This window comes from Microcebus murinus, chromosome 15 (genome assembly GCF_040939455.1).
Source record: "Microcebus murinus isolate Inina chromosome 15, M.murinus_Inina_mat1.0, whole genome shotgun sequence".
In the NCBI taxonomy this organism is placed as follows: domain Eukaryota; kingdom Metazoa; phylum Chordata; class Mammalia; order Primates; family Cheirogaleidae; genus Microcebus; species Microcebus murinus.
Window position 1 is genome coordinate 62,721,819 of NC_134118.1, and position 18,376 is coordinate 62,740,194.

Consider the following 18,376-nt stretch of genomic DNA (forward strand, 5'->3'; position numbering starts at 1 on the left):
CAAAAGCCGAATGCATGATATAGACACAGCTTTGGTACAGCTTAGTCTACATTCATTTCTGTACCAAATGGTTTAATGTGCTCAGACACCTCCTATGTGCTTTTTAAAGTCATGCATTAAGATTGCTTTGTATCTAATTAATTGCAAATTCAAAACGTTGAGGGAGTTTCTGTCCTGGAATATTCAGATAATTATTACAGCTTTAAAGATTTGTATTTGTTTACAGTCCATTTTGGTTCAGTTCAAACAGAGCCCCTTGACATGGATAACCAAAATCATCACTATTACTACCATACCTCCCAACGCCTGGAGAGAGCTGGCTTCTATACTCCTTATCTCTGAGTCCTCTTGATACTTCTCCAATCAGAAGAAAACAGGGACCGGAAGGGTTAAGAAATTTGCCTCGAGAAGTAAATGGCAGAGTCAGAAGTTAGACTCAAGCCTGTCAAAGAAAAAAAACTCTCTGGCCAGTTCTCACTATAACATACTGCCAGAATATTCCCACTGCAAAATACAGTCAAGTTATGTGTTGCTTAACGGTGTGGACACCTTCTGAGAAATGCATTTGGGGTTAGTCTGTCATTGTGCAAACAACATAGGGTGCACTTGCACAAACCTAGATGGCACAGCCTGCCACGCACCTGGGTTATATGGCATGGCCTGTCGCTCCAGGCTACAGACCTGCACAGCATGTGACTGTGCTGGCTACTCGAGGTCATTGTAACTTTGTAAGTATATGGAGTCTGTCTTTAACCAAAGCAGCCTTATGCAACACTTGACTATACCTAGTTTACCATGTAAAGAAAGAAAAAAAAAAAATTAGGAAACCCTGTGGACTTTTATTTCCAGACTTGCTAGTGAAAGCTACCACCTCTCTAATCCCCACACTCCCACCAGAGGAAGCCCCCCAGGCCGGGCACAATATGCTTAGTCTTGTTTGGGATAGAGTCAACTCCATCTTCAAGTTAACAACTTGACTAACTCAAGTTATATTTGGGAACAGCATCTATCAACAGCAGCGCCTTTGATGTGTGTCAGTTACATATATGTTATGAATTATAGATTCAAATAACACACCCAGTACACTACAGAGAAATTTTTATTAGAAATCAGAATAGTCTTCCTTCTGCCATGTCATATGCTGGTTTATATACTCGTAATGTGATCACAGATGGCTTGCTGGTTGGTGATGGTAGTCCCTTTTGTCCATTAAAAGGAGACTTGATTAGATTTATTATCTTTTATGGAGCTGAATCAAAAGTGACTGTAAATGAATATAAACCAAAGAATTTTTTCTACAATTTCTATTACCTAATAGGAGGAATGTTTTCTTTCCTTTTTTTTTTCTCTTGTTTGTATCTTAGTATTAACATAAATGTATTTTATTTAAAAGGAAAAACATTCTCTAGCTTTATTTTGTATGTATTGTTATTGTCGGTTAGGAGGTTTTTAGGGACCATACCAATTTCTGTACTGAGCCTAAATAAATTATCAGCATTTCCTATAATCATCTTCAGCCACACATGGAAACTCACCAGCATGCTATCCACTTGCTCCTTTAATGTTTCTTTAATATACTTTGCATTCCTCTGTGGCCAGAGACTAGGAGTGCTAATTTTGATTTGATGAAATGAATTTATAAATATACTAATTGAACACCCACAATTGTGCTCAGTGCTTGAGAATATTTGCAAACATTCACTCTTCCTCCAGGCGACCCCATGTTGTTCCATTCATGTCACTCTATATGTGTATCCGGTGCTGTCGGCACTCCGTCTAACTGTTGTCACCTTCTCCACATGTTCATTCCTTGCTGCCATTGATTCTCCTCATTCCATCTCTACACTTCTGCTTATGTGCTGCATCTACACCCAGCCTCCTAAAAAGGCTCTGGACTATGTTCAAGATCATTCTTCTGGTGTTTCCAATGAGGTAAAAACAAGTTGTTTCTCTCTTTTTCAGATTTCTCCCTTACAGGCTGTGACTATGATTCTGAACATCTGTGTTTTACATTTCACTATAGTGTCTAAGCTATTTTTGAAAAATCTATCTTTGCATCATTGTGTTATATCTATTATGATTGCCTAGACATTAATTATACCAAAGATGGTGGCTGTTTCTGAACTCTAGGTGAACTAACCATTTATAGTTAAACTATTCAGTGCAGTTCTGGTATTCAGCAGCATGAAAATAAAAAATCAAAAGTACTGGTCTTGGTGAATTTATTAAGCATCTGTTTTTATTAGGCTGAGTAAGTAAAATACTATTAGAAGCCTTCTTAGTACCGTTTTATCATTGTGCTTAGAGGTGTAAATTCAGAGTTTAGATTCTTAGACAATCAGATGCCTATGTCCTACATATTCCCAAAATTTATTTTTATTCTTTCCTTTTTCTAAATACTTATGACTTGTGGGTATTATCATCAATCAAGAAGAGGGCTGGCAAATACCTAGAAAGTTGTGTGTCACAATTTCCCAGGTCCACAACCTCGACAGACATTACTAATCCTTCCCAACACTATAATCCAGGGCAGCCATGCTAACAGATAATCACTGGAATATGAGATGAAATGTATTTGCAACCTCTGTTTAAGAATGCTTAGGACAATCAGCCAGGTGAAAAATTTTTGCCAGGAAGTGTAAATTTTTATTTGAATCAAACAAAGAGAGTATGAAAAAGGCAGAAATAATCCAGAGTCAAAAGCTTTTACCTTGATCTCTGCAAAGAAAAATGGAAAATTATTTTGGAAAACAGATAAAGGATTCACTAGAAGACAAAAGCAAAAATGGCACTGTTTTGCTAACCATCTGCTATATAAAAGCCTCCTTTTAAGAACTCTTAAAAGCAACTAGCATGGGAGCAAAGCTAATAAACTGAATTTCACACAATGGTTGCCCTGTGGTCTTAATTGAATACAATAACACAATAAATATCTTATTTTCATTGAAAGTCTTAAATACGTGCAACTAAAAAAAAAAAAAAAACCAGAACACTTATGCTATTGGCGGTACTACTGACACATGGTGGTGACCACTGGAATTGCAAGCTTAGAGTCTCGGGAGAAATACACAAATTTTTAGAGTTGCAACTTGCAATTCCAAATTATTCCCCCTGTGGTAAACATCGGAGTATGTGTTAAAACAAGGAAGTGATCAAAATATTTATATATTAATAAAGTAAGATAATCATGAACATTCTGGGTTAATTTAGTCATTTCCAAAGGCTTATATTTTGTAACCATGCAGCTAGTCCTATAATCTGAAGGAAATAAGATAAAACAAGCAGTTCTATTCTGTATGTTATGTTACCTTCATATCTGAAGAAAGGGAATCATTTCAACATATGAACAACCCAAAAATTTATTTTGAAATTCAATGTGGTCAGGTAATTGTCTCAGATAATTTGGTCAGATATTTCTAGGATGTGTTTAAGGTAATTGGTTCATTGACACCTGGAATGTAATTGAGAGAGCATCATATCCAATTTACTCGTTTTTAAGTTAAGAAAAGTATAATGCAACAATTTTAAGAAGTCCAAAAATTGCATGGTAAGATGGTGGTGAAAAAAATAAAACACAGATCTCCCAACCTTCACTCCAGTGCTATTTCCTTTGCATCATGTATTTTAGAACTTCCAAGAGATGTATTTAGAGATTAAGTCTTTTAGAAACAAGTTATTTATGTAATATTATTCCTTGCTAACTAATGAATTTCTGTGAAATGAGTTCCAGTATTTAACATTACACAATAATAATTGGGCATAAAATAATGGGAACATAATTCTATGCATTCTACAATTTGATGGTAGTGGCAAAAAAAATCACATAAAAATGCACTTTGCTGGTAGTTAAAACTATTTGTCATTATCTCTTTGAGATTGAAAGGGAATGTTGTATGATGATTCTAATAGCATATTAACTATGTTATTAATTTCACATCATGGAAGAGTGTAGGAAAACATACTCTCATAACATACCTGGATTCTGTCTTTAATAACCTTTTGTTAAACATTTCTGGTAAAAATTATAATTGGTTAGACATTACCCCTTAGCTACCATTTATCAAGTGCCTAGTATATTTCATGAATAACATATTCTTTTAATCCATAAATATAACTGAAAAATTGACATTAATAAAGAATAGTTAAGGGCTTTTTTACTATTTACATTTGAAGCAGGCACAAAGTTAAGGACTTTGAAGCAAAGTTTAATCACATGATTTACTTAGCAAAAAGAGTGATTTAATGTCTGTACTTCATTAAAATGACATTCTAGGTGTGTTACAATAACAGTAATATGTGAATATTCAGTAAATCATAATGGATAAAATGGGTTACCTTTTTTCTGGAGACAACTTGCAACTCATGATGAGTCCCCTAATTAGTGTACCAGTTTTCCTCTTAGTCATCAATCTAGACTTTTTACTTTTACCTTATAATTTAATACTGAACTTTCCCTCCTGAGCATACACAAAATCACAAAACTGGTTTTAGTTGATTTTGGATGTGGAAACCAGCACAAGGAGGAATAATTGTGGTTTCTTAGCCTAACTCTAAAGCACAATTAATTCATCAGTTCTTATGCTATGTTTTATTTCACATTACAATGTCATTTAGGCTCTTCATAAGCTGACAAATTCAAATTTTCTGATCACTCTAGTGGTGTTCTAAGAGTATTCTGAATTTTGACACTCTTTGATGGCCAGCAATTTTGATCACTTTTGGATATCCCATGAAAGCCATGATCTACACAAATGGCAATGCTCCTCTGCAAATATGTAGACTTAATATTTCTAAGTTATAACTGTTTCTTTATCTTTGTTTTTTGGTTTATTTTACTTATCTGCATTCTTTCTTATTTAGTACCTATTTTTCTACCTTTCCCACTTCCAGTTCAGAATTCAGCAAATTAAAATAATCATGCAATCTTACCAGACTAGCAAACTGAAAATTTTTTTCTAATTTATATTTGTTGAGAAAGGAACTTAAATATTTTCTAGAAACTAAAAACAATAGAATATGCTTTTCCTGTCTAAAAGGAGGGTGGGAATATTCTTGTGCAGAGAGATGTTTTTGTTTGTTTCTGGGCAAGATTCCATTCTCATTCAGTAAGATAGAATTAAAATATTAGTTAATATAAGCAATTTAGAGTTCTGCATGGGGGCTTTTCAGACTGATATACATAAAGAATTGTAAAATCATATACTAGTGTTTTAATTGGTTAATTGGTGCTAGTTTACTAATTAATCAAAAATAGAGTTATAGAAATAGTTTGTAAAGTGAGATTTAATTTCCATTAGTAAGTTTTTAATATTATTGTAAAATGTTTCTGTTTGATAGCAACTTAAGATAAAATTTATCAAATCTTACCTTTCTGGCTGACATTTTTTAACTTCCATATAGATGTATACTTTTAAACTAGAATTTCAGTTGTTTATCAAACCAAAGTTCATCATGATGATGAATTGATCATCAAATATGACCAAAGCCAAAACTGTATATACTTGGTATATATTTCCCTACACGTTCTAGATATCAAACCACAACTACTTTCATCTTGCATTGTCACCTCAAATATTAGGTAGCTCAGTACTAATCCTCTCTTGCTTTTTAGATATTTCAGCAATTATTCCAGTAGATGAACATGGAAAATGAAAAATTCATATCTACCATTTTTGCTTAGTATCAATATCAGTGTCCAGTTTAAAATGAAAAGAAATGTTTAAAGTCCCCTAAAAAAAGATTATATTTTAATTTGTTAGGTCATTTATTTTAAGCTAACCCTGAACTTACCTAATTAGAAAGATATAAATCTGTACCTGATTGAAGTATCAGAGATATCAGTTTATTCAAATCAAATTCTGCGGGTTCATTAAAATGTCATGTCTACACTGACAGATGAAAGAAGCCTCAAGTTCTGTTTATATTTTATATTTTAAAGATACGGCCTGTCAACAACAATAAAAAATTATAAAGATTTATGTTTTATAAAGATTGAATGATGACTGCATATTTTTTTTCAACATCAAACCATTCCTGTATGTAGGAAATTTCTATTTACAGTCAATAGACAAGATTCTGAAGTTAATGTTGTATAATAACTGTAGCTCTTATTTCAGTAGTCCTGTGGAAATATTGATTTTCCCTCCATGCAATGCTTGAGTTATGGATAATTTGAGTTACACAGAGAAATGTAATACAGAATATCAGAAGAGAAAGTAGATAGGAACAAAGAATAAATCAGGTTGCATGATTTCTCTTTGGGAAGACATTTTTATAATCATCATAAAGGGTTCCTTCAACCTCAATTTTTATAATATTTTTTTTAGGATGCCTAATTTAATGTTGACAGGTGAATGAAATTTTGACATGATAAAAATTTTCATGGAACTTATTATTCTATTTTAACAGGCCTCCTTGTATCAGTCCTCTATAGACAGAAGCCTGGAAAGACCCAGTAGGTAAGAATCTCATTAATATCATCCAAGTAGAATAATCTATACCAGTGGTTTCTTTTTCAATCGTAATATTATTCAGTGAATAGTAATAAGGATTGTGTAATATCATTCATTTTTATGTTAAGAACCCTGCCTCAGGAACTTGTTTTGTTTTGTCTCTACATCATTTTATATGATCACATTCAAGAATTTGTAAAAAATATAAGTGAAATAAATCTGGATTCCTTCACAGACTGAGAAATTCTTCTCTTCCCTGTCTCTGCTATACTGTCTTCTTTTCTTTAGATGGGGATTATAAATAATTAATTTTTCAATGTTGTTAGGTGGTCTTTATGATATTTGAGAAAAAATTGTAGATTAAAAAGTGTTATATACATATTTGTTAATTATACTCAGACCACTCAAACCAGAAATGCTTTTACTACCAATAAATAAGGCTTACTATATATGAGGCATGCTAAGAACATGAAAATATTCAATCTTAACCTAACATATAGGTTAAATAGTATTGTCCCCACTTTATCTCTGAGAAAAATTAGGCTCAGTAACTTTACGAAGTTTACACAGTCAGCAAGAAGAGAGACAAGATGGAATTGAACAAGATGTCTTGTAACTACTAGGCTAACTACCCTCAGAGTCTGCCCAAAGTTAGTCTTGCTAGTAAGCTTTAAATATCACACTTACTTAAAAATACTACAAAATCCAGACATAGCTCAATAGTAATATCGAATAACACATACTCCCAGCCATATTGTAGCATCAACAACAAATATTTACATGATAGCATCAAGTTACCCTTCTATACATTTCTATCAACATGAGCAGAAACTTTGTGAATTGGGTCCTTCATAAATTAGCTTGATGAGCGCCGTCCAACTACAGTACAATTACTAAGAAAAAACTACCCGAGCCCCTCCTTTTTTATCTTATGCATCTATATGTGTACCTAAAATTTTTGAAATGTTTGAATTTTAGAGTTTTAATTTGCCGTAAGATGGGCTGTAAAGGTACACAGATGTTCACATGCCAGGGAAGTCACAGCAAAAGCAGCTCCAGGAGATGGGGCATCCTCTTTAGAAGAGTACGAATTCTGAAGTCTGCCCCACTTCTATACATCCCAGGCACGTGTATTTGGTGTGGTCATTTGCGAAACTGTGATAACAGTACCTACATAACTCAGGTTTGCTGAGCCAGGATAACTAAGACAAAAAATGTAATAAAGCACCTAACATTCTGCTGGGGTCCGTGGATGCTGGTTTGGTGTTGCTGCTGTCGTTGTTGTTTATATAATTTTATCCAGTGATTTGATATGTTGTGGTTTGTGTTCCTTCATTCTCTAATGTTTGTTTTAAACGATGCTGTACTTAAACTCAAACCGTGATACGAACTCCCTGCCATTTTAGACTGTGGACACCATTTTATACAACGCTGGGAAAGGAATCCTTAATAGTTTATTTGCTTGCCAGATTACTGGTCATTCATTATTTCAATATAAAATGTTGGAATTCTGGTATGCGGTCTTCCAAAGCTAAGGTTAGCAGGAGAAGCTGCAGGCAGACCTAAAGTGAGAGACGCTGGTCTCCCTAGAGGTCTTCCTTTTTTCTAGTTCTTTCCTCCCTTTTGGCACCCCCCTCTGGATGCCGTTATGCTGTTGGAGCCCTCCTTTGTAGAGAAAAGATACATGATACAAATCATGACACTAAATTCTTAGTCACAACATATGCTAAAGGAGAATTTTGACTTTAAAAGACACTTAATAATTTATGTTCACACAAAAACCTGCACACGAGTGTTTACAGTAGCATTATTCATTATTGCCAGAACCTGGAAACAAACAAGATGTCCTTCAATAGGTAAATGGATAAATAAACTGTGGTATGTCCATATAATAGAATATTATTCAGCAATAAAAAGAAAGGAGCTATCAAGTGACAAAAAGGCATGTAGAAACCTTAAAAGTATATTACTAAGTGAAAAAAGCCAATCTGAAATTTCAGCTACATTCTGTGTAATGCCAACTATGACATGCTAGGAAAAGCAAAACTATAGAGACCGTGAATAGATCAGTGGCTGCCAGGGACTACAGGGAGGAAGGGAGGAATGAAAAGGGGCAGGCAGCACAGGGAATTTTTATGGCAGCAAAATGATTTTATATGACACATTAGTGATGAACACGTGTCATTATACATTTTCCAAAACCCATAGCATGTTTAACACAAAGCACAAACCCTAAGGCAAATTATGCCCTTAGGGTAATAGTGTGTCAAGGCAGGTTCATCATTTGTGACAACATACCACATGAACAGAAGCTGTAACTAGTAGGGGAATCTATGTTCAAGAGGAAGGGAGTAAAAAGGAATTCTCTACGTTTTCCAATTAACTTTTCTATAAGTGTAACACTGCTCTTAAAAAAATAAAATCTAGGCCTGGTGTGGTGGCTCACGCCTGTAATCCTAGCACTCTGGGAAGCCGAGGCAGGTGGATAACTCGAGGTCAGGAGTTCAAAACCAGCCTGAGCAAGAGCTAGACCCTATCTCTACTATAAATAGAAAGAAATTAATTGGCCAACTAATATATATAGAAAAAATTAGCCAGGCATGGTGGTGCATGCCTGTAGTCCCAGCTACTCGGGAGGCTAAGGCAGTAGGATTGCTTGAGCCCAGGAGTTTGAGGTTGCTGTGAGCTAGGCTGCCGCCACGGCACTCATTCTAGCCTGGGCAACAAAGTGAGACTCTGTCTCAAAAAAAAAAAATAGATAAATAAAATCTATTAATTTTTTTAAAAGGTGATTCTAAGGAAAGCATGTTTAATGTCAAGGAATGAGTTCCTAACGATGCAGCTTTGGAGTGGGGGTTTAGAAGTTAGACCATGCCACTAGCACTTTCCACTGGTCCTTCTGGTGCACATGTGAGCCTCCTCTAGTACCAATCAAACTGACAGGACTCCTTCTTTCAGTTCTGCAAGCATGGCCAGTGACTTCAGGAAACGGAGGAAGAGCGAGCCTGCAGTGGGTCCCCCGAGGGGCCTGGGAGATCAAGGCGCAAGCAGGATGAGCCCAGGCCAGGCGGACCTCCCAGGATCAAGCGCCACCCTTACAAAGCCTTTCATTAGTTCTTCTCCTTCTTCCCCCTCCAGAGCAAAAGGTGAGCAACAATAAGCAGACATGCAGACAGTGTACTCGTGTAAGTATCAGCCTAGAGAACCACGTGAGAGCTGGTCCAGGGATACTGACATGTGCCGGCTTTCACCTACAGTGTCTTGAATAAAATCTAGTCTCCGAACAAGAGCTTTCTTCCTACCCACCTGACTCGAGCTGGCAAGCCACTGGAGTTGCTTAAGAGATTCTCATTAACATCTGTTAATGTGTTTTTTTCCCAAAATCATTTTTTTAAACAAATTCAAAGTATCAACTAATTTATTGCCAAGCTATTAAAAGATGACATGTATAAATATTTACACAGAGTCAAAATTTTCTAACAACTTGCAAATTAATCAAATTTAGTATAGGAATTACATGCAGCAACAGAAGAAATTGTTGCCTAAAACATAATTGGTTTTGAGGAGTTTTTCTAAATTATTTAATTCTAGATTTTAAAAATTGTCTAACCTATGAAAGTCATATGCTCTGTGTTTTGGTCAAACATCACAGAGTACCCATGTTCTGCCAGGTAACACAATGGCCAATTCACACAGTCCACAGTAAGAACTAGCTGGTTTCAACCCATAATTATAAAATGTAGAAATCACCAAGACATTTTTCTGGATGGCCTGTATCCTCCCTGGAAATTTAGTGAGCTTGTGAGCTCAGTGTTGGGAGGGAGAAGGTCACTCCTGCAGGTAGCTGGAAGACCCTTTAGTGTATTACTGCCTTAGGCACAGGGCTATTTCTGAGATGGAGAGTGAGGATTGAACTGGAGTCCACAGGGACCTAGGGCTAAATTTGGGATCCCACAGTCTCCTCTAGCCTCTTGGGATTAAAACAGAAGAGAGAAGCATTTTGAAATGTGTGAAGAAAATGAGCACTGATGGAAGTTTCCACAAAACAGGACAGATTCAGCCACATTATCAACTACAAACCCTTAAAGTTTTGTCGCATGGATAGTTAAAGCTAAGCAGTAGGTGATTTGTGTGCAAAAGAGAGACTGTTCATGAGGATCAGACTCTGAGAGGGTGGAAGGCCTAAACTTTCTAAGGCCTAGTACAGCTGTGATTATTAACTGATGGTTCTAGTGAGTGAGCCCAATTCATCATACCTTCCCTCCTATTACCAGAGATGCTTTTATACGATTCTACTCATTTATGCAAACAAATATCTTAAGGTAACAAGTAGGTCATGAAATACCATTGATTCATTTTTCTTGGATACATCCCAAAAGTTAAAAGGATTCTGATGCATTTAGATTTTTTTTAATCATAGGGAGTATTAAATCAACTTCCTTTCCCAAACACCACTTATCTACTTAATGTGCTTATCTGCTTTTGAAGAATTTGTGGACGATTGTGAGGCATGAGATGTCAAAAGAGATATTTTTCCTCCACTAGGTTTTATTTTTAAAAAGAAAATGTCCCGTCAGATGTAATTTGGCCTCTCATTTATTAGTTAACTCAGCAGAGCAAAAGAAAAGAACATTTCCTTACATATTCTAAATTGAGGTCAAGTTTAGCTCTCTATTATCAAACTGCAAGTGATTTGAAATGATAGAAACCCTCCCCAGAATAAAAACAAGTATTTACCTCTGATGAAAGTCTTCCATGATATCCAGTTATCCTATGGGAAAAATGTGCCTAATAAGGGGTTAAACGTAAAGCAATTAGAGAGGTAAATTAGTTTGTTGAAAGAGGCCCTTGCTGTTTTTTTCTTGGAAAAATATAAGCATGAATAGTTAGCAGCGTTGTGATTTTGCAATTTTTGAAAATACTTTGTCTTTAGCTTTTTCTAACCGATGCCCATAAAAAATTATTGGATATAGTTATGGCAGTATTAATGAAATGTAAATTTATAAATTCTTCTCTACCCATATATTTTTTTATAAGTCAAATGACACTCAAATCCTGAGCCTATTAAGTTAAGTCTATAATACTTCTGGCACTAATGGTTAAACCTTTAAATTACTACCAGGTCATGCTATTAGCTGAAGAAGTACTATTGTGTTTTTGGCAAACCCTACTGGCAGGAAGGTGCATGAACTATGTAACAGAAATAGATGCATTAGCTATACCAGTTACTTCTTATACATCGTTTTGTTAACTCTGTCTGCAAAGCTGTGTTCACTGGAAAAGTATTATCTTGCCTTAGAATTAGACTTTTTTCTCTAAAGTTGAGGCTACAATCAGTGTTTAGATTAAAACACACTAACTGCTTTCTCTTTGCTGTGCTGTCTGATGCTTACTGACAATGCTTTCCTCTCTTTGTGAACCTTTTAACTTCTCCAAATGTCTCTCTTCTACCACGCTGCTCTGGATTAAAAGGTGGGGATGATAGCAAAATGTGTCCATCCCTTTGCAGTTACTCAGGGCTCAACGGCAACCCCTCCAGTGAGTTAGATTACTGTAGCAATTACAGACAGCACTTGGACGTCCCGCGGGACTCGCAAAGGGCCATCACTTTCAAGAATGGCTGGCAGATGGCCCGGCAAAACGCAGAAATCTGGAGCAGCACCGAAGAAGCCGTGTCCCCCAAAATCAAATCCCGCAGCTGCGATGATCTCCTGAACGACGACGACTGCGACAGCTTCCCGGACCCGAAAGCCAAGTCGGAGAGCATGGGCTCCCTGCTGTGCGAGGAGGACCCCAAAGAGAACTGCCCCGCGCCCTGGGCTTCCCCCTACATCCAGGAGGTCCGCGGCGGCACCGGCAGGCCGAGGCTCAGACGCCGGCCCGCCCACAACGCCCCAGGCTTCCTGAAAATGTACAAGAAGATGCACCGCATCAACCGCAAGGACCTGATGGCCTCGGAGGTGATCTGCTCGGTGAAGTCGAGGATCCTGCAGTACGAGGAGGAGCGGCGGCGCTCGGGCCTGCTGCACAGCCTGAGCCAGTCCTCCACCGAGGAGGTGCCCCGGGACATGGTCCCCACCCGCATTTCCGAGTTCGAGAAGCTGATCCAGAAGTCGAAATCCATGCCAAACTTAGGGGACGACATGTTATCCCCCGTCACCCTGGAGCCGCAGCAGAATGGTCTCTGTGCCAAGAGGCGCTTTTCCATCGAGTCTCTGCTGGAGGAAGAAACCCCGAGCAGGCACCCTTCTCAGGGACCGCGCAGCTACGCGTCCGCCGCCCTGGTGCCCATCCACATCGAGGTCACCAGCGACGAGCACCCGCGCGCGCACGTGGAGTTCTCCGACAGCGACCAAGACGGGGTCGTGTCTGACCACAGCGACTACATTCACGTGGAAGGGTCGTCCTTCTGCAGCGAAAGCGACTTCGATCACTTCTCCTTCACCTCCTCCGAAAGCTTTTACGGATCCAGCCACCACCACCACCACCACCACCACCACCACCGGCACCTGTTCAGCTCCTGCAAGGGCAGGTGCCCGGCCTCCTACACGCGCTTCACCACCATGCTGAAGCACGAACGGGCCAGGCACGAGAGCGCCGACGAGCCCAGGAGGCACGAGGTGGACCCTGGCCTCTCCAAACTTGCTTTCCTAGTCAGCCCCGTGCCTTTCCGGAGGAAAAGAAATTCCACTCCGAAAAAACAGGCCGAAAAGGCAAAATGCAAAGCGTCTGTGTTTGAGGCCCTGGACTCTGCCCTGAAAGACATCTGCGACCAAATTAAGGCGGAGAAGAGGAGGGGGAGCTTGCCCGACAACAGCATACTGCACCGCCTCATCAGCGAGCTGCTGCCGGACGTGCCCGAGCGGAACTCGTCCCTGCGGGCGCTGCGCGGGCGCCCCCCGCCCCAGCCCCCGCACCCGCTGCCCCCCGACGGTGCTGCCCGCGGCTCCCCGCGCCGGGGCCAGGCGGGGAGGGCGCCCCACAGTGCCTCTTTCCAAGACGGGGACGCGACCGGCAACAGCTACCACCACCAGGACCGCGAGGGTGCGCTCCAAGGTGGATAAGCTTTTCTTTCTTTCCCTTTGGGGTTCAGAGACCCACCCCCTCTGGCTCTGTCATGTTCCATTCCACCATCTCATCATCCCCGAGCGGGGAGAACTCCTGGCATCGTTCTGTGTTGTGAAGCACGTGCTTGTTGTCTTACTGAGTAGTGCTCATGTGCCCGTGTGATGCTTGCACTTGATGTGTGGCCTAAAAGCGACCCTCTCAGCTCACAAAAGTGTACCCATTCCAAAGCGAGAGGAAAACCCATTGCCGTAGCTTGGCCTTAGGGTGGAAACAGCTGTTCCACTGAGACAACACAATAAATGATTCGCTAAATTAAAAAGAATTATTGCAAGATGGAAGCCATAATTGAATATCAGTGTCCCTAAGAGGTCTTTTTTTCATTGTAAAATGAATCAAACTAATAGTTTAACAGATAGCCTTTTCTTTGATTATGTTAACTTTGAAACTTTATACTCATTCCCTCAATTAATAATTTGCTCATATTCTATATAGAAGGCAGTATATAAAAACATTCAGGAAGCAGCGCTGAAACATGTGATTAGTAACTGCTGGACAACTAAAGAAATTAGGACTTCTTTAATACTTTCTCCATTTAAAGGACACAAATGTGAAAAAAAAAATTGTGAATGTATCTTTAAGCTGTAAATATAAAAGTGCCGTTGCCACCATTCAGTGTATTCATTTTCTGTCATTTTCCATTACTTAATGTATTAACTTTCTATTTCTGCTAAAACAATCCTATATTTAAATTTAAATTAGACTATTTAAGTTAGAGGTGACTCTTAGCTCCATTTTCATAGATAACTTTGAAATGGCAACACAAGGACAAATGGCAATTCAATGCAGAGGACCTTTTTTTTTAAAGGTTTACATAACTTAAAAGCTCAGGGTGTTTTAATATTTTTATCTGATTCTTTTCATTAATTCTTAAAGCGCATCTGTTTACTATGTAAATTGAAGACACTGGATTGAACATTCCAGGCTGAAACTTGGTCAACAAAGAAGCTTCTATATACCAGATACTACAAAGTGCTTTACATGCAGTATCTAATTAAAACTGTCATAAACATAAGGGATGGGTATTTTTGTGAGCACTCTTTTCAATTTAGAAAACTGGGGCTCAGAGTAGACAAGAAATTTGCCCAAGTCACACAGATAGCAGGTGACAGAAAGGAGATTCAACCCCCTAATAATTCAGATTTTGTAGTATAAAATTTAAACTCAATAGATGAAAAAAGATATAGTTCAAATTTCATATTACTGTAACATATATGACTCAATTATTAATTATTATTGCACAAATTTACTTGTTACTATTTATCTTTGCTTTCATTTATACTATGCATCATGCTTCCAAAAGTAATTCAGTAAATTAAAATGTTTAAAATAAATTTCTACAATTAGAAATTTTCACTGATTAAAGGATCAGAATCTAATTTTTTAATAAATTAGCTACCTTCTCCACTTTTTCCATATCCTAATACAATCATCTTCTAATTTTATGTGCAGATAAAGTATATCATTGAAACATTTTGAGAGGGCTTTGAAGAGCATTAAAGAGTATTTTGTTTTTTAATAAAATATTTACTTTGCAATTTTGTTTAGCCCAAGTGAAAAAATAGTTTACATTTCATGGGTTAGTAAAAGTAATTTAAAATTTATAATCATTATGAGAGCCCTATAATTATGAAAGTATATTAACAGAATGAAAAATATACTGCACATAATCTTCTAGCATGCATTGAAATAACTGGCCAAGTTTTACCTGAAACTTTTACTTATATACCCTTCCTAAACCTAAAGACTTTGGAGTTTGCAACTCACAGAGAGTTAGCACTTGTCCTTATATGTCACGCAACTGATATCCACTTGTTGTAAACAGTCAATTCTTTCATATAGTCAAAGTACTTAAAACCTTTAAACAACATCTTCTTACAATAGATCATTTTAAATTCCTTCACAGGTGGATAAATTCAATTTTATTTTTAATGCTTCTTATTATTCAGGATAACCAAATTTATTAAGGGATAAAAGAAAGAATTGACAAATTTTGACCCAGTTACATTGGTAAAATTCTATAACATATACTACTTGAATACATTTGCCCTTCAGTTACATTTCCGAATTATAAGTCACGTAAATGCATAAGGCATAAGATACTATTAAGAATTACTCGCAATCATAATTTTGTAATGTAATGATTTATATTTTGCTTTAAGATGAACAAAAAGAATTCAAAATGTTATAAGCAATTTAGCAACTGATATGATGCTTTATATTTATCCCTTAGTTTTTGGAATAAATATTTATGTTCTGATAAGATGGTTTATCAGCTAGGATAGGGAAGGCCATAGGTAAAAGGTATGATATCTCATGACTCCATAAGTATTTAAAGAGAGAGAGAGAGAGAGAGAGAGAGAGAGAATGGACGTGACCATGCTCCTGTCATCAACATATTTTCTTTGGTTTTATCTCTTTCTTTTTCATTACTACATTGTTAAATTGTTCCACAAAATGTTTCTGTTTCTACAATTTGATGCTATTTTCAAATTCTCTATCTTTTATAGGCCTTATAACAGTAATTATAAAATGTAGGCAAAAAAAATAGAAAAAGTTTTAAAAATCTTTTGGGATAAAAAAATCCCTATAACCATAAATTGTCTATATCAGATGTGGGAGTATAGTTAATCAGCAATGTAACAATCAGATTTATGTATGTAGTTATAGTACTTCTGTACCCTGGGATTTTTCCTTTTGAAATGATCTTGTTTTTGTGTCTTATATCACAATGGCCTGTGAGTCTTACACTCATGTCTTTAATAGTGGTGTCTCTCTCCAAATTTGGAGGAAAAGATAATTGCCACCAGGGAAAATGGCGGAGCAAGGCCCTTGTTATTAAGTGAACACGCACCCTGACCTGCCCTGTTCTTTCCAATAGACCGTGAGTCCCCGAGAAGTTACTCATCTACCTTGCCTGACTTGGGGAGAAGTACGCCAAGGGAAAGAAGAGGAACTCCAGAAAAAGAGGTAGGTCGTTTAACAGTGTTGGGGTCGTTTACCACAACATATTTACAGCACTTGCCAGCAAAGCTGACACACCCAGCCAGTAAAAACCCCAGACTGAAAACGTGAAAATAACCACTGAGGAACTAGAAACAGTTTTCCTGGTATGAACATAGGACCTGAGGAGGTTTGCTCTCTGACCCTGGCTCCAGGTCTTCCACAGTTGTGGTCCGGTTTTGGCAAAGAGGCCTTTCCAAGTCTCGACCTGATGCTCGTGAACGAACAGGTGTGGTCTACAGGAGTCCTCACTTGGGCCGCCTCGTGGAGGAAGCAGGTTTCCTCTGTGCAAATTCCTGGCCCACTGGCCTAGGAGAAAGCCCTGTGTCAACCGTGTTGCAAACCAATACAAATCACACACAAAATATGTTTGCTGGCTTACTTTTGTAGGAGGAGTTCTCTGGGAAAAAAAAAAAAAAAACCTCTTTAAATCAGCCCAGTTCTCAGGGACACTGGCCCTGGGAACCATGTGCCACCTGACTCTTTTGGTGCTTTTATTATGATTCAGAAGGAGTTGTGTCCATCTGCAGAATGTACAGCAATTGACCCACCACAGTTATTCTAGGAAAAGCTTTTGTAACAGTCAAATGACACCCAGGTCAGAATCCTCTGCAGGCATGTTATTCTCTGATTATGGCATTAATCCACCTGAGTTCCTAAAAGGCGAAATATAACAGCAAATAGGCCCTTTATATCTTGCTATAACTTAAATGTCTAAATGCAGAACTAATTGATTTATTTGTAAGTTCAATATAGGATTTATAGTACATATGTTTAATCATTCCTTGAGGTTTCTTGCATGCTTGTGAAATTGCTTCCTTAAAGGAAATCCAAATTTTAAGTTAGCGCTAATTATTTATCTTCCTTTTCAGAAATTGCCTGCAAAAGCTGTATATGATTTTAAGGCTCAGACATCTAAGTAAGTAAGATAAGTATTCATCATATGATTCAAGTGACTTTAAATATGTTAGTAATGCTTTAAGAGATCACTATTGCAATGGGATGTGTTACAAATAAGGCCTAATTCCCAATGCGGCGATCTACTCTAATTAAATAGTTCCTTCAGAATTAACTAGGATAGGGTAATTTTATTTTCATTCTGAGTTTAGCTAAGAAACACTGAGTTTCAAATTACTTTAAACATATTAGATAGAGCACAATGCATTCAAAAGGATAGATTAAAAAAAGAAATTAAAAATCTTTGTTTCTAGAATGAATTTAAAATAAAGTGTTTGGGGTAATTAACCCTAGTTGGGGGCATTTGATTACATTTATTTATCCAACTATATCAAGAATAGTTTGTGGGGTTGATGGCTAGAACTGAGTACAAAGATTCATATAGCAAAACCTCCATCTCTCAGCCTTCAAAGTTTAGAGATTCTGAGCAAAGTTCTCTCGGGTGCTCTTTTGGTGTTGGCTTTTTCCAGCTCCTGTGTTGCAATATTTCTTTTGCCTTTTTTCTTGAGGAACTTGTTCATCAGCTAGGCATGTGGTTGAGGAAGCTAGTACTAAGTACACCAGTAGACTTAAATAGGAGGAACTTGTTCAGATTTTTTGTGGCCCATGTGCACACACCTTACTTAAGAAACTTCAATCTCTAGTAGAATTCAAGATACATGTGGAATTCATTGTAAATTGCCATTAAATTATACCGTTTTTTAAACTGAATATAATAATCAAAATATTTTATTCATAAAAATGCATATAATATTGTTTCAGAAACTGTGTCTGCCAAAAGACATGTAAAAAATAAAATCACTCAGAATTTGATAATGCTGCTGAGATAGGGGATGAAC

General features: G+C 37.5%; 1 protein-coding gene across 25 annotated transcripts in view; it reads left to right on the forward strand.

Moving 5' to 3' along the window:
- The window catches only part of SORBS2 (sorbin and SH3 domain containing 2), a 202,388-nt gene that overhangs the window by 157,645 nt on the left and 26,367 nt on the right, over positions 1–18,376 (forward strand). For 18 of the 25 annotated variants that reach the window (XM_076010666.1, XM_076010661.1, XM_076010663.1 and 15 more), the window contains 5 exons: positions 6,409–6,458; positions 9,411–9,598; positions 11,925–13,508; positions 16,459–16,547; positions 17,453–17,499. In XM_076010666.1, the coding sequence (XP_075866781.1) occupies positions 6,409–6,458; positions 9,411–9,598; positions 11,925–13,508; positions 16,459–16,547; positions 17,453–17,499 (1,958 nt within the window). Of the gene's footprint in view, positions 1–1,875; positions 1,933–6,408; positions 6,459–9,410; positions 9,599–11,924; positions 13,509–16,458; positions 16,548–17,452; positions 17,500–18,376 lie in introns of all 25 variants that reach the window. The other 7 variants (XM_012784888.3, XM_076010656.1, XM_076010675.1 and 4 more) reach the window with 3 other exon arrangements.